A 24376-nucleotide genomic window follows, 5' to 3' on the forward strand; every position below is an offset into this window, starting at 1 on the left:
ATATTTTATAAATTAAAAAAGCAATCAATTAAAATATTTGTTTTTTTTTTTGTTGCTAAAGGCATCATTTGTCATTTGGATATTTATTATTAATAAAACAAAATAAAAAATTACCATCATATATGTCAAGGAGATCATAGTAATTATACAAGAATTAATATACGTAAATTCTCCCCAACCAAACTAGTGAATCTAAATATGGGATTCTCCATAAGTTTTCTCCAACAATCTGATAAAATTTTTAAAAATATTTTCTCACCTTAAAAGTATTCAAGAATCTTATTTATTTTTTTTGAAGAGTCTTCATTATTGGAAAAAAATTTAATCACTTTTTTTTATTATATCTTACTTTATTGAAAATATATCTAAATTTTTCGCCATTCAAATCAAATTTCAAAATATTTTTTCACTTAAAATTTTTTTAGATAATCATTCATTTGCAATTACTAAGAATTTATCTTTGGAATTTATTCTTTATTTTGGTAAGTTTTATTTCTAATTTTGTTGAAAATTTTATCTAAATTCTCCACCATTCTTAAGAAACTTTTTATTAAAAAAATTATAGAAATTCAACCATTATTGATTTTTAAAATTTCATCATTTGGATAATTTTCATTTATTTTAAAAAAAATTCTAAGGTTGTTAATTTTTATTATTAATAAAAAACAAATGACAATTATTATTTTTAAATTTTCATTTATATTAATTTTCACCATTCTGGAAACATTTAAGAGAGAAGTTTTTACTAAAAAATTTCTAAAAATCAACGATTCTTGATTTTTAAACTTTCATCTATTTACTTACTATACTTTTGATTTTTTTAAGTAATACAAAAAAGAATTATACAAAAAAGAATTAAATTTACATTTTAGTTTAATTGACTTGTTTGACAAAACTAACTAGGAATAGTTAATCATATATCTAATTTAAAGAAATATAAACATGAATGTAATAGGTTAAACAAAACCATAAAAGAGATATACCTTGGGCCTTGAATTTTAACCCACCAAGGAAAGATGAAAGACAAAAATGTGGAGTGGGCCTGTAAATATGAGTTGGACTAATAACTGGGTCGGGTCATGGATTTTAAACTAGGTCAAATGACTCGACTAACTTTGCTCCAAAAATAACGTAGTTTTGGTTTTCTATAAAAGTCCCTTTTTTTGCTTTTTTTTTTTTTTCATTTTTATACTTTGCTTCCTCTTTCTAAGAAAAATCAATCCCTTTCTTTCTCTCTTTAGATGATTTTTTGGCAATCATTGTTGTCAAACAGCCCAAAAATCGACAAAACTCCACCACCACCTTAAATTGCCCATTGACGGCCTTCATTAACGCCCAAATTTCACCACGAGCTTCCTCTTGGCCTTTTATTTTTTGTGGTGTCGTTAGTTTTCCATGAAAACATCTTAAACTCCTTAGATCGAGTTTTGAAAACCATGAATCCTAACTCAAGGATATTCTTTCTTGCTACTTTTATTGCCGTTGCTCCAAGGTATGTTGTTTTCCTTCTTGTTAGCTATCTCTTCACTAAATTCAAGGATTCGAAAGCTTTTATAAAAAGGCCTAACTAAAATCCTTGAGACTCTTTTCTTTTTTTTTTTTTTTTTCTTGTTTTTAATTTTTTTTTGTTTTTGACTTGGTTTGTTTTTTTGCTTGGATTTTGTTAATGTACCTTACTGGCAATGGGTATAATTTTTGACAAAAAGTGGATGATAATGGCAATGTGATGTGTGCTTTATGGTCATGGTTTTTACTTGTAGCTATGTTTTGGTTTGGTGGGTTTTGTCTGTATGTGCTTGTTGTGCACTATCTTTGTTTTAAGATGGTAGGTTTGCAAGTGATGTCGGGTTTGGAGAAGGATTCAGTTGCTTTCTATGTGTAGCTATGTGTTTTTGTTGAGTTTGATTTGGTTTTGGGTGTTGGTTGGACAATGGTAATGGCAATAGTGATTTAAGAAAGTAATTTTAGGGCTTTAGTTGTTGGTGATGGCAATGGTGATATGTGGTGTTGTGGTAAAGGTGATAAGTGGTGAAGAGGGTGATCGAGAAATTTGGTGGTGACTTGATTACTTGTTGTAATTGTTTTTCCTTTACACATGTGTAATTAGGGTTCAAGAGGAATCCAAGTGATGTTGGTTCAGTTGATGAGCTCTGATAGTGAAATAGTAGTTGTTGAAAAATTTAGAGATGGCTTAATTGCTATTTATTAAGGTGGTGATGGTTTTCGGCAAATGGTGAAGAAAGTGGTTTTGGTTGATTGTTTTTTTAGGTTCATTCTATTTTTTGTGTAATTTCTTGACTTTTTTTTTTTTTTTTTTGTGTTTTACTATGATTGCTGTGTGTTTATCTTTGTGAATTTAGGTCTATTTATAGTACAAGCTTAAGGAATTTCATATCAACTCAAAGTTAGGATTATCAACTTTAAATTTTCTTGGCTTATAAACAAGCCAACTTTCAATTTTTTTTCATTTTTTTATTTTGAAATAATCAACTATTTTAAGAAGATAATTAAAATTAAAGATTAAAGATAAGATGACAAACCAAATAAAATAAATAAACATAAAATAAAATAAAATAATAAAAATAAAAATAAGTAGAACAAAATAATAAATAAGATAAATACAAATAAAAGATAAATCATGAAATAAAAAAAAAAAATAAATAATAAAAGTAAATAAAAAATTATTGGACTTGAACCAAATTCATCTCGGTTTGGATCTTTGGGCCGAAAAATTAAATTGGGCTCAATTAACTTAAACTTCGGACTAAACGAGGTGCCAACGTTTTCTGGTAACTCTGTTTTTTAGTGTTGCTTTTGAGTTTTCGTTTCTTACATTTCAGTTCGTCAATAGGTGAGTCGAGCCATAAGTATTCGGATTTGAGATCTTATAAGCTTATTACAACTAGTTATCCATTCAAGACACCACCTTCACTGTCGCAACCTCCATTGCTGCCTGAAAATGGCCACCATCGAACCGTCGTTACCAGTAATTTAGTTTGAAAATCACCAAACGGCTCACACTACCATTGTCAAAATAAAAAACACAAACTAGCAGCACAACATAACCCAAAATCAACATCCACAATTGGCAAAGAAAAAAAAAAAGATCTCCAACAACCACCCTCTATTCGTCACACCTATACTCCATTTACACACTGCCGGTATTCCATTATTTTCAATACCTCACCACTGTCACAACCACTTCACCACCATCATATCACCACCACTTCACCACCATCATATCACCACCACCTCTTTAGCAAAAAAAAAAAAAAAACTACAGGAAAACAAATATCCTCATTCCCCATAGGGAAGCCACTCATACAGTAACAAAAATCCACACAAATAATAAAATAAAAAATTAAAAAAACAGAGGTGAGAGAAGCTCTCTCTTTTGGATTTCAGATCAAAGGTGTCTTAGGGAGATTTGGGAACTCAAATTTGGAGAGGAGGGAGACCGAAGGTCACAGCTGAACATATTAGGAGTTGAGGTTGGCATGGGCAACGGAGTTCGAGATTTCTTGGTGCTTTGGCCATTGCTTTAATTGTAGATCTAAGGTTTTAGAGGCAGAGTGAAGAAATTCTGAGTTTGGATCTGAAATGAAGAGGTTGATATGAGTCTTTGGTGAAAATTTGGATGGACACCGACATCGATAAGCCACGACCGATGACGAGGGTGTGGTGGATGGTGTAGCAAGGATACTAGGGTTCTAGGAAGGCTTGTAGCTTCCAGTCGGCCTTTAAAATTGATCTAGATAAAGGGGAGAGGAAATGGGTGCTAAAAGGAGAAACAAATATGTGAAAATTGAAAAAAAAAAGTTTGATTTTTTTTTTTTTTTATGGTAGCATGAGACGTTGTGTTTTGATTAGGAAGGAAAGATTGGCTCTTCATTCCACTTTCGACCCGCGATCTGTCTCTGGGACTTGACTTTGACTCAATAAAAGAGTACTTTAATTGTTTAGATGTATGTAGAACTAATCACTCACGTTATTTTTTTACGTGTGTGTGTCACAACCGCAACCAAACCTTTATTTGAACATATTTAAAAATTTTTAAATTTAAATTGAATTAAATTAAAAATAATATTTTTAATTGAAAAAAAATGTAAACGTTAGATCTTTAAGGTTTTAGCCTAATTTTAATGGTCTAGGGTTTACGATGGAGACGAAAAAGAGAAGAAAAGAAGATAAAAAAAAAAGTTATATGGAAGAATTAAAATATAATTTAATAAAAATTAATTAAATAATTTTATTTAAATATATTTTATAATTAAAAAATTGGACGTATAGAGTAATTTTATGAGTACAAATAGAGGTTCCTGTCAGATAGGAATTCTAGCATCATGGAAGATTACTAAACTGAGGCCCGACGAATTTCACAATATATACTCACGTGATTGTGGAAGAGCGCCAACAATTCAAACACCAAGCGTCTTCCAACACTTTTGTCTTGCATGTGCCCGGCTCAATGAAAGATTAACATTTATGGACCGAAAAGATTGCTATATATATATAACACATAAATTGCAAGAGCAACATTAAAACAAAAGTATAGATATTAGGTGTTCGAATGTAATTAGATGTGTGAAATGCATAGTTTCTATTTTAGCAATAATGAAATTTAAATATAGGTTTTTTTTATGAAATTATAAATAAAATAAAAGTTATAATTATAATTAAGTATCATATCTAAATATAAAAAATTATTAAATAATCAAATAAACAAATCAACTAATAAATTAAAAAAATTTAACATAAAATTAAATTAAACTCGTATATATAACAAGACTTGAACTTAATACCTAAATATTCTAAAACTTTTTTACCACCAAGATCAAGATGATACTTAAAAACTTTGAATAGTTACAATTGTAACATCAGTAATATTAAAGTTCACCTTTAGGCCTTCAACCTTGGCGTTCTGTCGTACTAGAAGAGGGTAAGGGGTAATGGATAGGGTCAAAATTTGTGTGGATTGTTAGTAGGATATTAAAATTTAATTTTAATGAATAGATTCAAATTTCTGATAATTGTAAATAGAAAAAAAATAGGCAATGTCAAGCCTTGACTGAAGAAGTCTTCAACTGTTCTATTCTACTCTATGCCATAGTACTTATACTACTCTAAGCCTCACTCATGGGTGGAGCCGGCATCAATGAGCGGCAGGCGTCTCCATGACCCAACTCCTCAATGTTGACTCCATAATTCCTGTCAGTGGACCCATGGCCCGAGCTATCTATCAAGGGACAAATTGATTTTTTTTTTTTTTCCTAAAGTGCATTTTCACCTTCAAACTTATAATATATAATATAAATGGACATATATATATATATATATATATAGCCAAAAATTTAAAATTAATTAGCAATACAATAAATTCTATTGTAATAACAAATAATTGCTTAAAACGCTTAACTTGAGCTATTTCAACTTCCTGTAACAAAAGAAAATTGTAAATTTTAAAATATGGTTGGATGATAAAAAGTGAAAAAAATTAAAATTAAAACCACACATTTTTACCTTTAAAGTTGAAAAATGAAAACGAGCCATTCAAGATGAAAATCTCAAGTTGGGACCCTCCATTTAATTTATCTCAATTTTACCATAAAGAAAATGAGAAATAAATAAAATTCAAGAAGAGAAAAATTAAAAGCAGACTTTGATACTCAAATTGAGCTAAAATTTAAAACACAAAGAGGAAATTAGATTCAACCTAAACTTGCAAGACTGTCGTTTAATTTGATCAAATTTGCATTTATGAACCCACCCACTTTTGTTATCCCAATAATTTTGGTCAAGAAACATAAAGGAGAATGAGATCATGTGTGCTTATATTCATTAAACAGTGAACATCAAAATTTTTTTTTTTAAATTTGAATGGTTAATCAAATAAATCATTCATTTTGGCTGCAACAGCTTTTCTTCTTGTTTATCTAGCCTTCTCATAAATTTGTACTTCTATCATTCAGCTTTTGATTTTCTGACCCTATATATAAATGCATCACATTGGCCAACCTCACCAAGACCACAAGCTAGCCAAAGCAACAAACATAAGTGTTTCTTATCGAAAGCAAATTTCAAAGTATATATACTGCATTTCTCTTTTCTTTGTTTTTGTTCTTTCTTACAGGGATGGAGGGTAGTTACTCCAAACAGAAGTTTTTGTTAGTGTTTGTTTTGTTGAACATGGCTGCCACATTGGTAAAAGGTCAAGGCACCCGTGTTGGGTTCTATTCAAGCTCATGTCCTTTAGCTGAATCCATTATTAGTTCTACAGTTGAATCTCATTTGCAATCTGATCCTTCAGTTGGTCCTGCCATACTGAGGATGCACTTCCATGACTGCTTTGTCCATGGCTGCGATGCTTCTATCCTCCTTGACGGCCCTGACTCTGAGAAACAAGCTCCTCCGAACCTTGGAGTGAGAGGATATGAAGTTATTGATGATGCCAAGGCACAACTTGAAGCGACTTGTCCTGGAGTTGTCTCATGTGCTGATATCCTTGCCCTTGCCGCCCGTGATGCTGTTGTTCTGGTAATCAACTAATCAATCAACGAGCTCGATCGGCATTGAAACAAATCTTCTGTTTTTTGTTGTTGAAGTCTCTAAGCATTTTTCCTGACATCTAATGCAGGCAAAAGGACCCAAGTGGGATGTGCCAACGGGACGCAGAGATGGAAGGGTTTCCTTGGCATCAGATGTTGACAACTTACCTGGCTTCTCTGAGTCAATAGAAGAACAAAAGAGAAAGTTTGCTGCATTTGGTCTAAACACTCAGGATCTTGTCACCCTTGTTGGTAAGCCTGGTTTCTCCATTTTCCTATTGATGGACTGACTTGAATTGCCCGGCCTACCTTTGTTGAATTGCTTCTCTGTTAACAGGGGCACACACCATAGGAACCACAGGGTGCCAATTTTTCAGTTACAGATTATTCAACTTCACTGATACCGGCAATCGCGCTGACCCATCAATCAACCATGCATTTGTATCTCAACTACAAAACCTCTGTCCACCAACTAGCGACGGCACGGGACGAGTTGCATTAGACATGGATAGTGTTGATACATTCGATACATCGTTCTTTGAAAATTTGAGGAATGGCCGAGGAATACTAGAGTCTGATCAAATGTTGTGGGCCGATGCTTCTACAAAATCCATTGTTCAAAGCTATTTGGGTGTTAGAAACCTGCAATCATTGAAATTCAACGTAGAATTTGGCAGGTCAATGGTAAAGATGAGCAACATTTACGTGAAAACAGGAACTAACGGTGAAATACGCAAAATTTGTTCTGCAATAAACTCAAATTAATTTCACATTGGAGTTGAATAATACTATATTGTATTAATTCTTATAAATATAGTCATTTAGCGTAAGCTGGTTAAATGTAAACATCTTGTTACGTTTGACTATTTCGAATTAATTATTCAAAGTTTAAATCTTTTTCCAATTTAAATGAAGGTTTTGATTTTGTTTTATTACATGTTATTTGGGAACGATCCACTAGCTAAAAATTTCTTAAATTTGTGTTTTTTATTTTTTTTCATAAATGAATTGAATCCACATTATGTATTGATAGTACCCTTCGTGTTGTTAAATTGTGTGAAGCATAATTACTGTAGGAATTTTATATATAATTATATTAAGCAAAGGTATTTTGTATTTTTTGCATATATTATGTTGGAAGCAGGATTTATTCAAAGCGACAAAAGATATTACTCTACCCCCGAAAAATGTGTTTTGCTCTTGCAGTAATAGTGGTAATGTTCATAAACCTTTCCCTGTGCTTTCAGCATTGTTTATTTCAGTTTCCTTATATCAATATTTTTTTTTCTTTATCTGCAACAAAAAAGAGTTACATATAAGGAAGGGAGGAAATGTATTTCATTTAGATAGTATTTGATGAGAGATGATCTCTCTAAAAAATATAATAATTTGAACATGGTAAACTTGTCTGGTATGAGTCGGATACAACAAGGATAGCATTGTGGCAAACTTGGGAAAGGATTGAAAGAAAATTGAACACAGAAACAGGTTGGTTATCTTGGAAAATCCGATAGCTGGTGGTGGAAATAAGGCAATTAAACCCCATTTGGGGAGCTGAGGGATGTTAAAGTTAGGAAATATGTAGGGCTTGTTCCTTTAGTTGAATTAAGAAAGATCTACAATTTCAAAAGTCTAGAAGTACATAGAATTCATCTCTCTCTCTCTCTCTCTCTATATATATATATATATATATCTTTTCATTTGTTTATAGTCTACCATTTTAAACATTTGCATTTAGCAGTTTTGATATGTACTCACTTAGAATATAAGATAACAACAAATCTAATAATAACACCATTTTAATATTTATGTTATGTGTATGTCCAAGCAGGAAATATGTAATTAGATTTCAGGGTGTGAGTTCCGGGGATTGGACCGCTGATGTGTGATGCTTCATACTCTAGCAATGGCCCCAATATGTGTGATGCATCAAATTCTGGTACCTGCTATTTTAATGAAAATGACACATGAGGAGATTCCAGAAAGAAATCCGTTGCAACTATATTATTTGTTTTCGATATTATTGGTCTACTTACTGTGATCTTGCTCCTAATTCTTTGCTATAAGAAATCTAGGAAGTTTAAAAGGATGATGACCAGATACAATCTTGAAGACAAAGATGGTGAGCATTTAGAGTTGAAGGAGGGGGGCAATTATTACAAGGAAAGTAAAGATGAAAGCATTATTCATGCAGAACCGAAGCGAGTCATTGAAAACGAAGAGAAGGGGAATCTCGTATTCATAGTGGATGAAGCAGGTTTTGACATAAAAGATCTGAGAAGGGCTTCTGCAGAAGGGTTAGGTTGTGGGCTTTGGGCATTAGTTTTAAAGCAAAATTGGAAGGCATGCCAGCTGTTGTTGTAAAACGTCCGATATGTTTGAAATCATTAAGCAAAGAAGAATTCACGAAGCTGCTACAAGTAATTGCAGATCAAAAGCATCCAAATTTGCTTTCGTTACTTGGTTACTACTATTCCAAGGATGAGAAGTAATTCTTCTACAGATATGCCATGAATGGAAACCTCTTCAACTGCCTTCATGCTCAGATGGTTACCAATTACATCTTCCATTTTTCTTTTTCAAATATTTTAAAATTTGAAGGTTGTAGTTATCTCCATTTGTTCAAAATTCTGAAAAAAAAAAAAAAAAAAAACCATACTAATGAATATGGATCAAGGAGTGTATTTCTCTCCCTGGCCCTCTTGAACTAATGGTATTGTGAATCGATGGATATCGCAGGAGGGAGAGGTACCATGGAACCGATTCGTTTCAGATGGAGCTCTAGATTATTTGTTGCTCGAGGCGTGGCACGAGCCCTGGAATATCTTCACCAAAATCCCAACTCTTCCCAATGCCTAATTCCCCACGGCAACCTGAAATTGTCAAACATTCTCCTTGACGAGAATGACACGGTTCTCGTTTCCGATTATAGTCTCACTTCCCTCATTCCCCTGCCCATCACAGCTCAACGTATGGTCTCATTCAAGTCACCAGAATACCAGAACTCGAAAAGGGTTTCAAGGAAGTCCGACGTCTGGAGCTACAGTAGCATTCTTCTGGAACTATTAACAGGAAGATTCTCAGTTCACTCTGCTCCTACAGGCATCAATGGGGTGGATCTTTGTAGCTGGGCTAACCGAGCAGTTAGAGAAGAAAGGACAGCTGAGATATTTGATATGGAGATACCTGAAGCTGCTACAGATTGCTATCCGTTGCTGTGATAAGTCCCCGGATAAACGGCCTGAAATAACGGAAATTGTAAGGGAGATAGATAGCATAAACGCTGTTGAATCAGATGATGAAGATGAAGTGTCTGTAGATGGCTCATTAACAGACAAGTCTTTCTCCACAAATGCTTAGTCACTAATAGAAGCTGGCGATGGAAGAAGTTAGTGAGTCTAAGAAATAGTGGATTTTCAATCCGTTTTAATCTGGAAAAAAAAAAATGGGTCGAACATCGACTGCGGATTCCAATCATTCAATTAGAATCGAGCTTGGAAATCTTTATTGCAATTTTTGACATTCCACTTTGTACTTATTCGGCCTTTTGGCTAACCTCAAGAATTAGTTGTTGGAACGGGAAAAGTGTATCTTATATGCCTGGTGATCTTTGTGTCCATTGTCCATTTTCAATGAACTTTAAGTTGTTCGAAACTGGCGAGTGGGTAAATTCAAAGTATTACTGGGAAAATATTGTACCTTTCAATTACCATGTAAACATGAAATAACTGGAACAATGAAGCAAATCCAACACATAGAAGAAAGCAATGAGAATAAACAGGGAAAATTCGTTTTACAAGTGGTTTTACGAAGAATAATGTTCCACATCAGAAAAACCTTGGAACAATAGTCATTTTCAGTTCCCACGATTCTCAACTGCATCTGCATAAATGTTGTAACTTGTCGAATTTAACTAATACCGAAACATCTTCACCAAGTTTATTCACGGGAAGAATTGAAAATTACTCATTACCTATCTAGGTATTAGAATAATAATCAATAGTCCCCACAAGATCAGAAGATTAAGGGCAGTTTCTCATTCATTGGCAGTCCCATCTTCTGGTTGAGCACTCCCTCCATCTACATAATGGCATGATGAATGGAATTGATTAAGCACCATTTTCCCACCAAAAAAGAGAATGTCAATGCGAAAAAGAACATTTATTGCTACGAGTTTGCTATGTCAATAACTAGGCATACCTTCTCAATCTGATGGGGCATAGGGGGACTTCCTATATCGTGTTTGTTGTTGTGTGGGCTGAAAACAAAGAGTAAAAGTAACAAAATCATAAGCATCATAAGACTACTAAATACACGTGTGAAAAGTGACTAACTCACAGAAAACAAAAATAGGAAGTAAGAACTATATGATTCATCACTATGATCCTAGCATCTAGACCATGTCGATGCGATGCTGATTCTGAGCTTTATCAAAATCAGAAAAAGCTCATGATATATTAATAAACAGATCGGAAAAATATGGGAGCTGGATGAACAGATCATTCTCAAACCCTTTTTCTCTATTTTATGAAAGTAAAGGGTTTGAAATTAAAACACAAACTGAATAAAAATTTCACTACAAGATTCTTGACACAGCTTGTATCAAAAGCCATACATTTTGCTCTCCATAGAAACCCTCAGACAGACGCTCAGCAAGTCATACAAGTCAAATTAATCATGTAGAAACATCCAAAAGCATCATGTCAATACAATACCAAAATAAAATATGTACTTAAGGTAGTTGCTGTATGTTAAAATTTAGGTATTCGTAATGCAAATGCCAGATTACAAGAGTTTTTTCACGTTGTCTTCCCTTTCCCAACATAAAGATAAAGCAAGTAAATCCAATAGCACAATTGTTTGTGAACTTTTTATCAACATGATGTTTGAAGACCTAGCCCATGCAAAACCTTGACTAAAGTAGGCCATTTTGCTCCACTAGTTAAAACGACTTAGAGGATCTACATGTTGCAATCCCTTTTGCTCCTACTGACAGGTAAAAGTTCTAGTAAAGCCTGTTCACTACCCTTTGAACCAATTAAGAGGCCAATGTATGACCAAATTAAAGAGTCTGAATAAAGTAGACCAGATTGATTTGAACCAATTATGAGGCCTATGTGTGACCAAGTTAAAGAGTCTGAATAAAGTAGACTAGATTGATTTAAACTTTTGACTATAAGCAACAGACTAGCTACTCTGTTGCTATGACTAATCAGAGGAATTTACTAGTATTCTTAAAATACATAGTCACAGACAAATTTCTCACATGTTATCCAACAGATCTGCTTAAATCTCATTATGCAAGAAGGGAGCATTAAAGAAAATAATTTTACAAGCATTGAAGTAATACCTGCAATTTGGGCCGAAGGGCTTCAAGTGGTCCTTTGGGCTTCTCAACACCTTGCTGTTAGTATCCAAGAAAAGATATTGGAAAACTTCAGCTTAATCTTGATTCATTAGCATTACCAAGCTAAAATAACAAAAACATAAAAAATTAAGATTGGTTGGGTGGTGGGGGTGAGGGGAATCTTTAAAGTACCTTTCCAAGTGCCCAATCAGCAGAGTCAAAGTAGGCACGTACATGGTCCTGACATCAAAATGTAAAACTTAATTAGATGAGAATCAGCACCATGCCGGAAACCAAACATTTACAATTTTCCCACAGAAATTACCTTCGAAATCAGTGGTGGTTTCTTGGGCATAATCCCTCCATATTTTTTCTTTATAGCTGCCTCCTAAAAATAGACATAAAATGATTAAGTCACCACAACTGTAGAACTCCTGAGAAAAACTTTTAATCCAATACACAAGATCTTTAATCAATCAACATTCCACAATGAAACAAGATAAGAACACAACCTCCTCTTGAGATGACAGCATGGATTTTTCAGACTCCTGTGCTACATTTCCATCTACTTGTTCTTGCTCTTTGACACCCTCCATGCCTGACATTAGTTCGTTGCAACCGCCCGACTAAAAGGAGTTAGGATAGCACACAAGTGATATGCATAAAACTTCAGAAATGCTACAATTTTACAGATCATAGGAACCATAAAAAAAACTTCACTTACTCCCATATAAAAATGAGATTGGCGATGCAGAATAAAAATATAAAATCTTGGTAAACCTGCGGGAAAATATCAGCCAAAAGGCTATGACGCAAGTACATCTCTCATTAAATGCATACTCTACCCAATACCAATTGTTAGCATAGCCAAAAAAGTATCAGGCAACTCTTAGTGAACGAGCACTTGATGAAGATTAAAGGAGTTCATTAAACAATTCATATTAAAAAAAAGATTCAAATTCAAGAAAAAAAGAAGAGAACAACTGTATTCATTCAGCATATTACTAACTTTCCAGGCTCAAAAACCAAGTATCCCTAAATATTACTTCTTGATGCATATGTGTTAGACATCAAAACCAATTATATAGTTGCAATAATAATGAAAAAACCCAAATGCCACAGATTTTACAATTCATAATACATGCCAAAAATTCGCAGTGAAAAAAGAATTAAATTGAAATCCATATATATATATATATATATGTATACTCTGATATAAAAAAACTAACCATTCAATTTAATTAATATGACACAAAAGAAATGAGATCCTCACTTAAGCTAGAAAATTGAGTTAAAACCTATGCAGATACTGCCACTCAAACCAAAATTTATTTTCGAACTAATATAAAAGGCTACATCAAAAGCCAAAACCCTAGTGCTAGTAATTTGTTTACAAATTTAAAAGTAAATAAATGAGCATGTAATGGAGTTAAATTTAAAGATCAGGGAAAAAAATAGGAAATGAGGAAGATCGTTGTCATTTTGAATTTTATAAAATTACACCATGTCATTTGAATCGTTGTCCTTTTAATTTTTTTTTTTTTCATATTTCACTTTATTTAATATGTTTCATTTTTATTTTTTCTATTTCTTTTTAATTAGCTAATGTGTTGGAATAATTTTTTTTTTTTAGTATTTATTATTATGTTGTTGTTAATTTTTTTTTTATTATATCATGAAGGTAAAGTCTTATTACAAGTAAAAAGAAAGAGAGAGACTTGACTTGAAATTAGACCTTTGATGTTCTCTCAAACACCTTTAACTATTAGACTAAAGGTTCGAAGTCGTTGTTGTTAACTTATTCCTTATGTTAAAATTTTTGAACTCTTTAAACATAAAAAAATTAAAGTATTTTGTATCTAAAAATTTGTGTGGAATTTATTATTATTATAATTATTATTTGTGTTTATTGATTTTGTAGCTAGTGGTTTGTTTTTCTTAAACAAATAAAAATTTTAAATTTGAAACTTGTGACATTAAAAAAAAAGTCCAAATCTCTATTTTTTTTTATTGATGTTTTTTTATTTTCTTATTTTTTAAAGTTATTTTTATCCATTTTTTAATTTATATTTTTTGTTTTTATTTTATTTTTCATTTGATTTTCATTTTTATTAATTTTAATTTTACAAATAGTGCACACTCTTGCCAAACTAACTTAAAGAAACAAAATAAATCAAACCAAATCAAAACTATCAAAAATATCAAAATTATAATTGGATCTTGAAACTGAATTCAGGTTAAAGTGTGAATCTTTAAAATTCAAAACGATGCTATTTTGTTTTAATATAAAAGGGTCCCTTCTTTACATTTATCATTTTATTTTCTTTATCTAGTCTCTCTTTAACTTAATCTTTCCATCCCCTCTCTTCAAGAACACCACGGTCGAAAATCCAAAATCCCAAAAATATATCATTTTTTATCGCCATCGTTGTCGTCCACCACCGCTGGCCTTTGTTCACCTTCATCGAAAAAATCTTTAAAAAATCTTAAAAATTCCTTCTGACCTTTCCAATTTTTTCTATTCACTTAAAATTTTCAAAAACTTTACCAAATCAAGTAGATCTATCATTATAGGTCACAACTTCAAAACAAAAAAATAAAAATAAAAAATAAAAACAAATAAAATAAAAAATCTAATAAATTTATCATCGTAGGTCGCGGCTTCAAATCAAAAAAATAAAAAATAAAACAAATAAAAAATAAACAAACGGAATGAAAATAACCGAGGCTTGATTATTAATATTTTGCATTAAGATAGAGAAAAGAAATAAAAAAAAAAAACAATTTACAGTAACATGAAAATATCCACACATATATATATGTATGCATGTTAATAATTAGGGTGATTTGTTAAAAAAAAAAAAGTTTAGGATGATTATTTCCTTTAAACTTTAAAATATGTCTTGATAGTTTAAAGGATAAAAGAAATCTTTGAATAAAAATTCAATAATCATTAAAATTTTTATCATTTTATTACCATCAATTATGTTTTTAAATATTTATTTTCATCAATTAAGATTTTATTAGATAAAAATTGATTAGTCATCAACATCGATTTTTGTTTAGTCAAAAATTCAATTGAGATGAAAATAAATATTTAAGGGTTGAACTTATTTGAAATAAAAAATTCAGAGTTTACTCGATTGCAATAAAATGTTAAACATTTAAATAATTATTAAATTTTTATTCAAAAACTTTTTTACCTTTTTTACCGTAACTAAATAATAATAAGTCTTAATTTTGAAACTAGAAATGGATTTAATTTTTTATATCAATCACGCATGAAAACACTTACTAACAATGAGGTCTAAAAAGAAGAATGCATGGTTTATTTACATTTTTTTTGAAGTTTTATACAAGTTTTGATTTGGGGTAAATATTATAAATGATAGTCTGCATAAGAATCACATTCCTAGGCTTTGCTTTGAGTTCCTGGGAGAATTTCCAAATTCAAACATTTACAGACTTAGAATAAACTAGATCCAATTAATTCCTCTTTTTTTTTTTACAAATAACAATTCAAATATAATAAACTCATTAACAATGAATAAGAAATAAAAACTACTTATAACAAACCAAACATCCAACAGGGAGAGAAATGCAAAGCAATACGGGAAACAAAAAAAAGAAAGGGTTCTACTGAGAGCAGAAGTACCTATATTATCATGACACTACAAAAAAAAAAAAAATCTGATAAGATTGGAAGATTGTGCATAAAAGGGACCCACCTTGATTGGAGAAAAGTCATAGAAGAAGAAAACTCCAGGATGAGAATTAGGGTGAATGAACTCCAAATTCTTGAAATGCTGCGTCACAGAATACTGTGCAATAGAAATGCTGGCAAATTTTAGAACATGGTCCAATAAATATGATAAAACAATGTGATTCTTAGGCTTTGCTAAATAGGAAGGATGAAAAACTTGATAATCCAATGATTAAAATTTATAACCACTTTCTAACATTATAACTTAACCATTAAATTAACAAATTTTCTCTCGTTTTTACAAAGCAAAGCCTTATCCTCAATATGTCAACTGTCAAGCAATACCTGATTAGAGTGAACAGTGTGGCCTCTGATGTCAGTATATATTGTGGGGACCACCTGTAAAATTAAACAAGATATCTGTTCAGAAGTCCACATAGGCGGTTAGGCACTCATGCAAAACTCAAACCACATGGCTTTAGCTGTGTACTCAGAGAGAGAGAGAGAGAGAGAGAGAGAGAGAGGGTGGTCCACATAATCCATCTATTTTTTTTCTTTTTCAAAGAAAAAAATGAGAGCAGTTAAAATATGTTCTAGGTAGAGTCCACCATTTTTTGTGCACATCAAAATAAACTATCCCAACCCACCACCACAGCTAAGAAAAAAGCTAAAACCACAGGAACATTTATCTGTCACTTAAAAGAGTTCAAAGACAAGGAACATTGGTAGATACTTATACAATACCAACCTTGATGAAATACTGGTACATACCATTTGAGGTTTCATGTATCCGCTGTGCCCTGAAAATAGCAATATGAAACAACCATAAAAATTTTCAGTACTTGGATCCTGTTTCACTTCCAGTTTGAAAATAAACAAGAGCCTTTAAAAGGTGTGAGTAATCATGTCGAAGAAAAAGACGGAACAAATTACCCATCAAGAGGATTTGCCACACCAGGGAAGTATTCACCAAAAGCTAACCTATTAATTCTGTGACTTATCTGTACCGAACACCAGAAATATAAACCATCATTATCATTTGAAATTCAAATCAAAAGTAAAGCACAAAAAAATATATACAAATATTAACATATAATAGTTTAATCACAGAAAGAACTTGGATACAATGATATGCCTCACGTTATAACTGTCCTTCTGGAAAGCTAGCAAGTCATCAAGAAAGATATTTGAATGATGAAAGCTTTTCCCTGGTGCAAAATGAAAATTTCCAGCAACCCTATTAACTTCAAGAGATCCATGAATATTGCATCCTTCACCATCCTCATCTTTTATCCTTTGGATAAAGCCTTCTCTTTTGCACTGGAAAACTAAAAAAGAATGTAAAAAGAGCAGAGACAATATAAAGCAAAAAAGTAGGATTTGCCTTCCAAGTTAGGCAGCAAGGGATGAAAATTTTACAGAATATAAAGATCCCATTAAATCTCAGCACATGCAGCATATAAATATCCAGCAGTGCCAAGAAAATACTTGAGAAAAGAACATGCAAAGAAACCTGGTCAATCAAGTCTGTATTAGTCATTGCCCACCCTTTTCGCCGATATGCCTCACAAACCTCTTCACATGAGTTACAACAGTCATTATCTGACTGCAACATAGAGAGGGAAAAGAGAAAACCTTTCATAAGTGGCATACACAAACAATCAAATAATTAGCTAAGATGCTACATATAAGATAAGCATTCCAATTAAGTTTGCATACCATCATTGACATTATTTAATCAGTCAATTCCACAATAAACCAATGGTAAAATTTTCAAATTGCTTAGTCACATAACTAGAATTTATTTCTTTATCAATTTTGTTGAGAGCACTAATATGTCTTCAAGCATCATACTTTCTTAAGGCATAAGCAATCTATTGGAGCAATTTTGGTTGCAATTCAAATTTCTTTAAGAGGATTGAGCCACTCTCTACTGCCAACATTTTAAATTCCAATGCTGCCAAGCTAAAAATTTAGAACCAAGATCTTATAATTTAATCAAGTAATCTAGATCATTTGGAGCATTCACCAACTAGAGCCCATTAATCACTACTACACATGACAACTCTGACCTGGGAACTTGCTTTGCTTTACTATTAGCCACTTGCATATTGCAGGACAGAAGATTAACTCAGGAGGCATTCAAGCACCGCAAAGGGCGAAAAAACCCGTATCCTGAGTACACTTTTCCTTGCTATGGTCTGTTGTATTCACCCACTTTGTTAGCAAAACACTAGTTTGTTCCCAGAAAGAGTCAAGGTCATATTTGACATAGAATGTTGTAGTTTTTCCAAGATTTTTAATTTAGAAATATATTGTTTCTCAAATATTTCAGGAAAAATTTCCCAGCCATTTACTAGTCAACAACTTTAACATCCTTGCTAGCACCTAAAAGATGTTATAACATGCATCAAAAATCAAATTAAAAACATATTGAAAAAAGGGTTCCAGATATCAAACATGCTTGTTCTGCACCAAAACACGAACCGCAATATGTCTCATTGTGTTCCAGCCTGCCACCATGCCTCTGTAGAGGTTTCTCAATCTAGGGAAAAGAAAGAAAGAAAATTAAGGCAAAAACGAACTAAATAGGGGTAGCAACATAGGCAAGTAAAAAAAACATGATTGAAGACTATTTACTCAAGCATTGATACCATCTATCAAATACCAATATGTCAAGGACTTATTGTAAAAAGAGGTTACAACATATCAATAATCAGACAATACTGCTATTGGACATCTGTACCAGGATCCTTGATGAAAAAGTACAGCCATGACAAGTTGCAACTCCAGTTATTACCAATTAAACACTCAATTATGGTTATGGAGCCTAGAGGCTGAGCTATCTTCCCCAACTGGTTAAACTGATTAACCCACAGAATTAGTCTTGAAACCTTTTTATTTTCCTCGCAGTGTTTACTTTCATTTCTTTTATCCACTTTTACCTTTAACCTTAAGGAAAACCAAAAGTTCTGAACACCATCTTCTTAATTGGAAACTGTGTACCATTATTTTCAAATTTGCACTCACCAAAGAAACAGCTGTTGGTACAACTTCACTAAAGCTGCCCTCCACAAGAGATGCGTTAGGTTTTAAAAACTTATTAAACAATAACCACTGATGATACCATTAACAAATCCTCTCGTATCACAAGTAGAAATATAATAGAACTAAAATAATATCGACAATAGAGGATTTTTTTCCCCTTTCACATCTTATCATCTCTAATAAAGTTGAATGGCACCAAAGATTAACAGATGCCCTTTCATGGGGGAATGTAGGTGCTAATCAACATGAATCATACTTTCATGAGGATAAAATATGAAATTAGTTGAAAAGGAAATAAAAAAGATAAGGAGAAAAAAATTCGTATGGTATTCAACTGAAAAGGTTACTAATCCAAAAAAAAAAAAAAAGAGAATGTAAAGTTGCTAATTACTGTATCTTCTTTAAAGTAAGACTTCATCAACTCAGAAAAAGCCAACACGGCTCTAGGAAGATTATCAAGTCTAGAATTTTTTGACATCTCCAACTTTCCTTATAAGCTATATAGCCTATAGGTGCACTATGTTCAGCAAAAGTCAATTATGTTTGCCCTGCCGAAGAATTTCATATCATTTGCATCATATGGCTTACCTACAATTTTATTAGTAAGCATGACATCTTTCCTTCACCTACATCCTTAGATCTTTCTTATCCTCATTAATAACAGATTAAATCTAGGGATACTTTCTTCCTCATTCCGGCTAAATTTTCCTTACCCTTCTCACCTTCATTCTCAATTGCAGAAAAGATGATTCAAAATTGGCCCTACTCTCTTGACTTCCCTTCTAAATACTTTATCTCTTTTAACTGTTCTTATCCAGCATAATGCCAACCTTAACGTCCTAATAAATTACATATGCCATTTCTTAAGTGCATAGTTTGTATAGGCCTCATTAAAACAGTTTATGAAAGGGAGATCATCTTGCGAAACCAAGAAGTGCAAAAAATGCAGGTGAACAACAAGGGATAGAAAACTATCTTTCAACTACCTTCGGTGCTCCAATACCATCCTGCCGAGATTCTATCACATAACCATGAGCATTGATTCTTTTCTTAATTATATCTGTTTCTGCACAAAAAAAGTTGTGAGGTTACAAATACAAGCACACACCATTTGTGAAAAGCTGACTGAAGGTATGAAATTAATAAAAGTGAACAGTAAAAAGAGTGAGCAATGTTCATCCAAGCATCTGCTGCACTGAACATACTATGTCAAGATGTTGCTCTCCACTGATAACCATAGCATCGACACTGAGTAGAGTACATGGAATAGCAGGAAAAGTGACATCAAACTGCAAATCCAAACAGAAATGGGTGTCAACAAATAAAGCTTGACTGATTATTTTATTAATAGTGTAAAGCAACAACAAAAACAACAACCACCATACAGGTTTTTTTTATTTTTTATATTTTATTTTAACATAAATGGCTCTAGCACTTGTTCAAAGCTTGAGCTTTAACGTTATGCATCAGTAGAAGAACAAGAAGAAAGTTACTTTAAAAATATTAACAAAACCTGAACACAAGTCGCAACCTTGAAGCACTGCATAGCACTAATATTTAAAGGTCAACAACTTTGGAATATGAGTCTAGGTAACTCCTTTAACAATAAGAGGAAAGAGAGATCATTACGTTTATGCGTAGGGTTTCTCCCCTTGAAGTATCCACCAATAGCCTTGTCTCAGTAACAGTATGCAGGTATAATCCCGCAAAAAAAAGCACACATCATAATAATAACAATAACAATGATTCAAGAATTAAACATTACCAGGTTCCAACAACAAAATTATATTAAAAGGCAAAAAAATATAGTCCTAATATCATTATAGCCTAAGTTGCTTAACTACCAGCCAGCTACTTATAGCATTAACACCTTCCCTCCACTTTTGGTTCTCTTGTAAGTGAAAGGCCAAAATAAAATCCAACGCAATGTAGTTTCTAAAAATATCTCTATCTACCAAAGTACAACAATGGCTACCATATTAGAAGAACGTGATCATCCAATACTCAAACTTTTCCTCAAAGATTTTACCTTTCAAGCGGATTATATATTGGGTTCATAATTTACAAAAAAGCCAATTCTCTAAAATTAATATACATACAAAAATCCGCAGAAATAAACAAAAAAGGGTCGAGAGAGGAATAACTGAATTTGGAGAAGAAGAGGAAGAGTGCGGCAAGAGAGGAGACGAGAGTGATAATGCCACCGGAGAATGTGCGGCTGTAGAAATCTTCATTCACTTTTGGGTATACGTCCAAATTCCGTAGCTTGCTAAATATTTTCTCCATAGCCATCCACTTTCACCGGCGCAATAAAAATTAACATAAACAAGAAAAAAAAAAGCAGCAAGTTCTTAAAACCCACTGAACAAAACAAAAAAAGGAAAAACCTTCCTTGGGTTATCTTTGTTTTTAAATATAAATGTTCATTTACAAAGAAAGGTGTATTTTTTAAAGACGGCGATTACGAGGAGAAAAGGAGAAGACAGAGAAGAAGAATGCCGGAGAATGAGGGCAATAAAAGCTACCCTCTGGTCTCTCTCAATTTACATAAATGGACGTGATGTTCTGTTCAATGCATGACATGGGTCTAAGTCAAACATACTGTCTTAAAATGTCATACTCGCACATTTAATTCTCTTTCTTTCTTTTCACTTTCTTACCTCTTGCGCTTGTGGATTTTTCTTACCCTTTTTCTTTTCACATTTTTGTACGTCAAAATCATAGGAATTACGTTGTTTAAGAAACCGATCATAGCATAAGCTTGAAGTGCACAATCAACTTCTTAAAATAGGAGGTTCTGAATTCGTAGAACGAGAAATTAAAGGTGCAAAACAGAGTAAAAAAGGAGATAAAGTGTTGCAGTTCAAAATTTAAGAAGAGAAATTGAAGCAATTTTTAGAAGAGTTACAAAGTAAGAAGAGGGAGAGGAGAGAAAATTCACAGAGAAAAGAACGATATATTTCGCATAACAGAATACCTTACAATAACACATCATAGCTCCTATTTTGTATATAGACTAACAACCCTCCAGCTGCAATCTAAGATTCTTGGATAGCAGCAATTCATCTGTCTTCCCCTGAATGATACTAACAGATGCTAACAAAAGAATTAAGGGCCCCCGAAACACATAGGGCTTAACAAGCAAAACAAAATAACAAGTCCAAAAGAAACAACATCCGATCCAGTTAATCAATTAGTACTCAAATAATTGAGCCCATAACAATACCCCCTCCTTGAAATGATCCTTGTTCTCAAGGATCAATTGCAGAAAACTATTGCTGCAGATCAGACAATTTCTCTAAGTCGAACCTTCTACCTTACACTCCTGGCTAACCACTCCAGAGGCTTCAATTGCTTGGTTTATCAGGGTAATCACAATTATTGAACCTCTTAGCAAGGAAGTTGCAGTATTTGCAATTGCTGCAGTCTCCAACGTAATATCCAGTTGGTTTGCTACCAATAAGAACATCACCCATGTTGAACTGCCAGTAGTCTTTTTGTGTTATAGGAAGGCATGTTTGCTTGCTCTTGTAGCGGTTTGAATCAAACCCATCAAACACAATTCCGTCACCATATTTCACCTGCTCATAGAAGACATATAGAGGCTTTTCATCTAATCTTGAATTTTCAACCGTGACCACATCAACATCCATTTTTATAATTGAATGAATGATGTCATTTGCGAAACCAAGTGCCCGCAACATCAATCCTACTTCATAAGTAGGGATAGCAACGAGTTGAGTTAAGGTGAGTTTTTACTTTTTTCGAATTCGACCCGATTTTATATCCATAATATCCGAACTTGATCCAAATCGATGAGACAAATTTTTTTTTTTTTTAATATTTGAATCCGACTTGAATAGAAATTAATAAAATATTATTTTTTAATATAAATATAAAATTTAATAAATATATAATTAAATATGTAATTAAAAAATAATTATATATATATATATATATATATCGGGTTAAGTAGGATTTGTTTAAAACCCAACCTCTCAACTTTTTTTACCTTATTATCAGACCCAATTTGACTCAAAACTTAATTTAAAAAAAAAAATCTACTTTAAAAGGTCGAATCAAATCGAAACGAGTCAGTTTAGGCTGCCATCTCTATTCATAAGCAGTAAGTGGACATTTACCTCGCCTGTTTTCTCCATCAGCATCCCACTGTAGCACTGTCTCTCAAAGATTTTGTATCTCCCCAAGCTCATACCTCTCATTGTTCTCAACTATCTCATTAAACACCTCAGTGCACTTATTCACAAAGTTCTTCCTAATCACCATTAAAATCTTATTCGGTTGTAGCATCTCGCGAAAGAAGTTGCGAGGCAAGTCATTAGAGTCAACAACACCTTTCACAAATCCTAGGCACCCAAAAATAAGCTCCTTACAATGGTCCATAGTGAATACCCTCTTAACATAGAGCATGAAGTTCAACTTCTTCCTGGTGTCAAAAAGATCAAATTGAGCACTTTTTGGCAAATATAAAATAGCCTTTAACTCAAGCTGTTCTTTAATAGAGAAGTTCCTATCAGGGAATTGCTCCCTACGGGTTTCATTCTTACCAAGGTTCTTCTATTTCAATGTACCTTTTCTGATCAAACCATCAATTTGAGACTTAATAGGCATTAGATCAATGTTGTTCTGAAACCAATCGGCAACAAAGGTTGTACATGCATTTCCACTAGCTGGTTGCTTGCTCCATTGATCACTAAAACAAAGAAGACCTGCGCTTGAAGCTTCATGTGACCCTCACTGCTTACCACTTTTTTTTGTTCCCTACTATCAATAGCAAAATTATCATCTCCAAATTCAGAAACTGATGAACAATTTGCAAATTAATCTTCATTTGTCTTATGCCACCCAAGCTCATACGTTTCATCAGAGCTAAACTGACGATGGTCAAAATTAATGTCATCCCTATCTTCTTCATAGGATCTTTTCAACAATGATTCTTTTTTCGCTTTAGAAGACCTGAAGCTTGGCTTTCTTTTTTTCCATGACAAAATGTTGCGCCTCGAATTGTGGCAGGGATGGTTCTGACATTGGTGCAACAGAATCCTCAACATTTGAACAGCGAACATTTGATTTATGATTGCAGTAGTATACCCAATCCTCACCTTTCCCATTGATCCACATGCTATAGTAAAATGCTCTTCCAACATTGTCATGGAAAAGTGGCTTCAATCTAGGTTCCCATTACTTTCTTTCAAGGCTCTCCAAAAATGCTATTTCTTCACCACAACTATAAACACCAGCACCACAATGGTTGTGAGCATAAAAATTATAACCAAAACCATATGCAACCTTGCCTAGCAGTCCAACTTCAGTCTTCCCAATACCATCCAAGTTGTTTGTCCAAAGCTCCATATAATTAACACATACAAGAAACACTTGGAATGCATTCTTTGTTGAATCTTCCACAGGCCAATGTAAGAATGTTTTCAGTAAAGACCTATACAGTGACCTTTGTATCCATGAGTTCCAAAAGCCAATAGAACACGCATAAAAAAAAACAACATTTCCCAATTGCTCACTATCAGAACTATCGAAATACACATCCTTCTCATATGTTGTCTTAATTAAATCAAGAGCACAAATATCAAGGACAAACACTGCCACATCACCGTCACTCATCCTTCCCATTCCCAAAAGTCGAAATTTATAAGGATCACATAGAATAACACGTCTACTCCCAATCACTACTATTATTGAATAAGCCTTCTCACT

The 24376-nt window shown here is 32.9% G+C and overlaps 3 protein-coding genes and 2 pseudogenes across 3 annotated transcripts; 3 read left to right on the plus strand and 2 right to left on the minus strand.

Annotated features, from left to right (window-relative positions):
* Positions 1-5976: 5976 nt before the first annotated feature.
* Positions 5977-7491, plus strand: LOC111298347 (cationic peroxidase 2-like). Its single transcript, XM_022893098.2, has 3 exons — positions 5977-6534; positions 6635-6797; positions 6883-7491. The coding sequence occupies exons 1-3, from the start codon at positions 6133-6135 to the stop codon at positions 7308-7310; spliced, it is 993 nt and encodes a 330-aa protein (XP_022748833.2). The 5' UTR covers positions 5977-6132; the 3' UTR covers positions 7311-7491.
* A 935-nt stretch (positions 7492-8426) lies between these two features.
* On the plus strand, positions 8427-9256 carry LOC111298348 (pollen receptor-like kinase 5; annotated as a pseudogene).
* Positions 9249-10143, plus strand: LOC149514422 (putative inactive receptor kinase At2g26730; annotated as a pseudogene).
* An 81-nt stretch (positions 10144-10224) lies between these two features.
* Positions 10225-12535, minus strand: LOC111298646 (uncharacterized). Its single transcript, XM_022893371.2, has 6 exons — positions 12405-12535; positions 12218-12280; positions 12085-12132; positions 11896-11949; positions 10746-10803; positions 10225-10625 (listed from the first exon to the last, which is right to left on the minus strand). Exons 1-5 carry the CDS (start codon positions 12495-12497, stop codon positions 10750-10752), a joined length of 312 nt encoding a protein of 103 aa, XP_022749106.1. The 5' UTR covers positions 12498-12535; the 3' UTR covers positions 10225-10625; positions 10746-10749.
* Positions 12536-12602: 67 nt separating this feature from the next.
* Positions 12603-21086, minus strand: LOC111298349 (uncharacterized). Its single transcript, XM_089745357.1, has 11 exons — positions 20788-21086; positions 19849-19932; positions 19630-19709; positions 18056-18140; positions 17109-17201; positions 16736-16915; positions 16529-16596; positions 16344-16395; positions 15941-15994; positions 15621-15713; positions 12603-12672 (listed from the first exon to the last, which is right to left on the minus strand). Exons 3-11 carry the CDS (start codon positions 19647-19649, stop codon positions 12613-12615), a joined length of 705 nt encoding a protein of 234 aa, XP_089601483.1. The 5' UTR covers positions 19650-19709; positions 19849-19932; positions 20788-21086; the 3' UTR covers positions 12603-12612.
* Between the last annotated feature and the right edge of the window lie 3290 nt (positions 21087-24376).

This window comes from Durio zibethinus, chromosome 16 (assembly GCF_047325235.1).
Source record: "Durio zibethinus cultivar Kanyao isolate XHJ-2024 chromosome 16, ASM4732523v1, whole genome shotgun sequence".
NCBI lineage: Eukaryota > Viridiplantae > Streptophyta > Magnoliopsida > Malvales > Malvaceae > Durio > Durio zibethinus.

Bases quoted from the DNA above. Each gene is read 5' to 3' on its own strand.
- LOC111298347 (XM_022893098.2), top strand. From the start codon at position 6,133: ATGGAGGGTAGTTACTCCAAACAGAAGTTTTTGTTAGTGTTTGTTTTG. The intron at 6,535-6,634 runs GTAATCAACTAA...CATCTAATGCAG, and splicing joins CCCGTGATGCTGTTGTTCTG to GCAAAAGGACCCAAGTGGGA. The intron at 6,798-6,882 runs GTAAGCCTGGTT...CTCTGTTAACAG, and splicing joins GGATCTTGTCACCCTTGTTG to GGGCACACACCATAGGAACC.
- LOC111298646 (XM_022893371.2), bottom strand. From the start codon at position 12,497: ATGTCAGGCATGGAGGGTGTCAAAGAGCAAGAACAAGTAGATGGAAAT. The intron at 12,281-12,404 runs GTTGTGTTCTTA...GTCTATTTTTAG, and splicing joins TGCTGTCATCTCAAGAGGAG to GAGGCAGCTATAAAGAAAAA. The intron at 10,804-11,895 runs GTATTACTTCAA...CTTTGTTTTCAG, and splicing joins CCCTTCGGCCCAAATTGCAG to CCCACACAACAACAAACACG.
- LOC111298349 (XM_089745357.1), bottom strand. From the start codon at position 19,649: ATGGTATTGGAGCACCGAAG. The intron at 16,597-16,735 runs GTGAGGCATATC...TGTTCGGTACAG, and splicing joins TCCAGAAGGACAGTTATAAC to ATAAGTCACAGAATTAATAG. The intron at 15,995-16,343 runs GTTGGTATTGTA...TTAATTTTACAG, and splicing joins TGTACCAGTATTTCATCAAG to GTGGTCCCCACAATATATAC.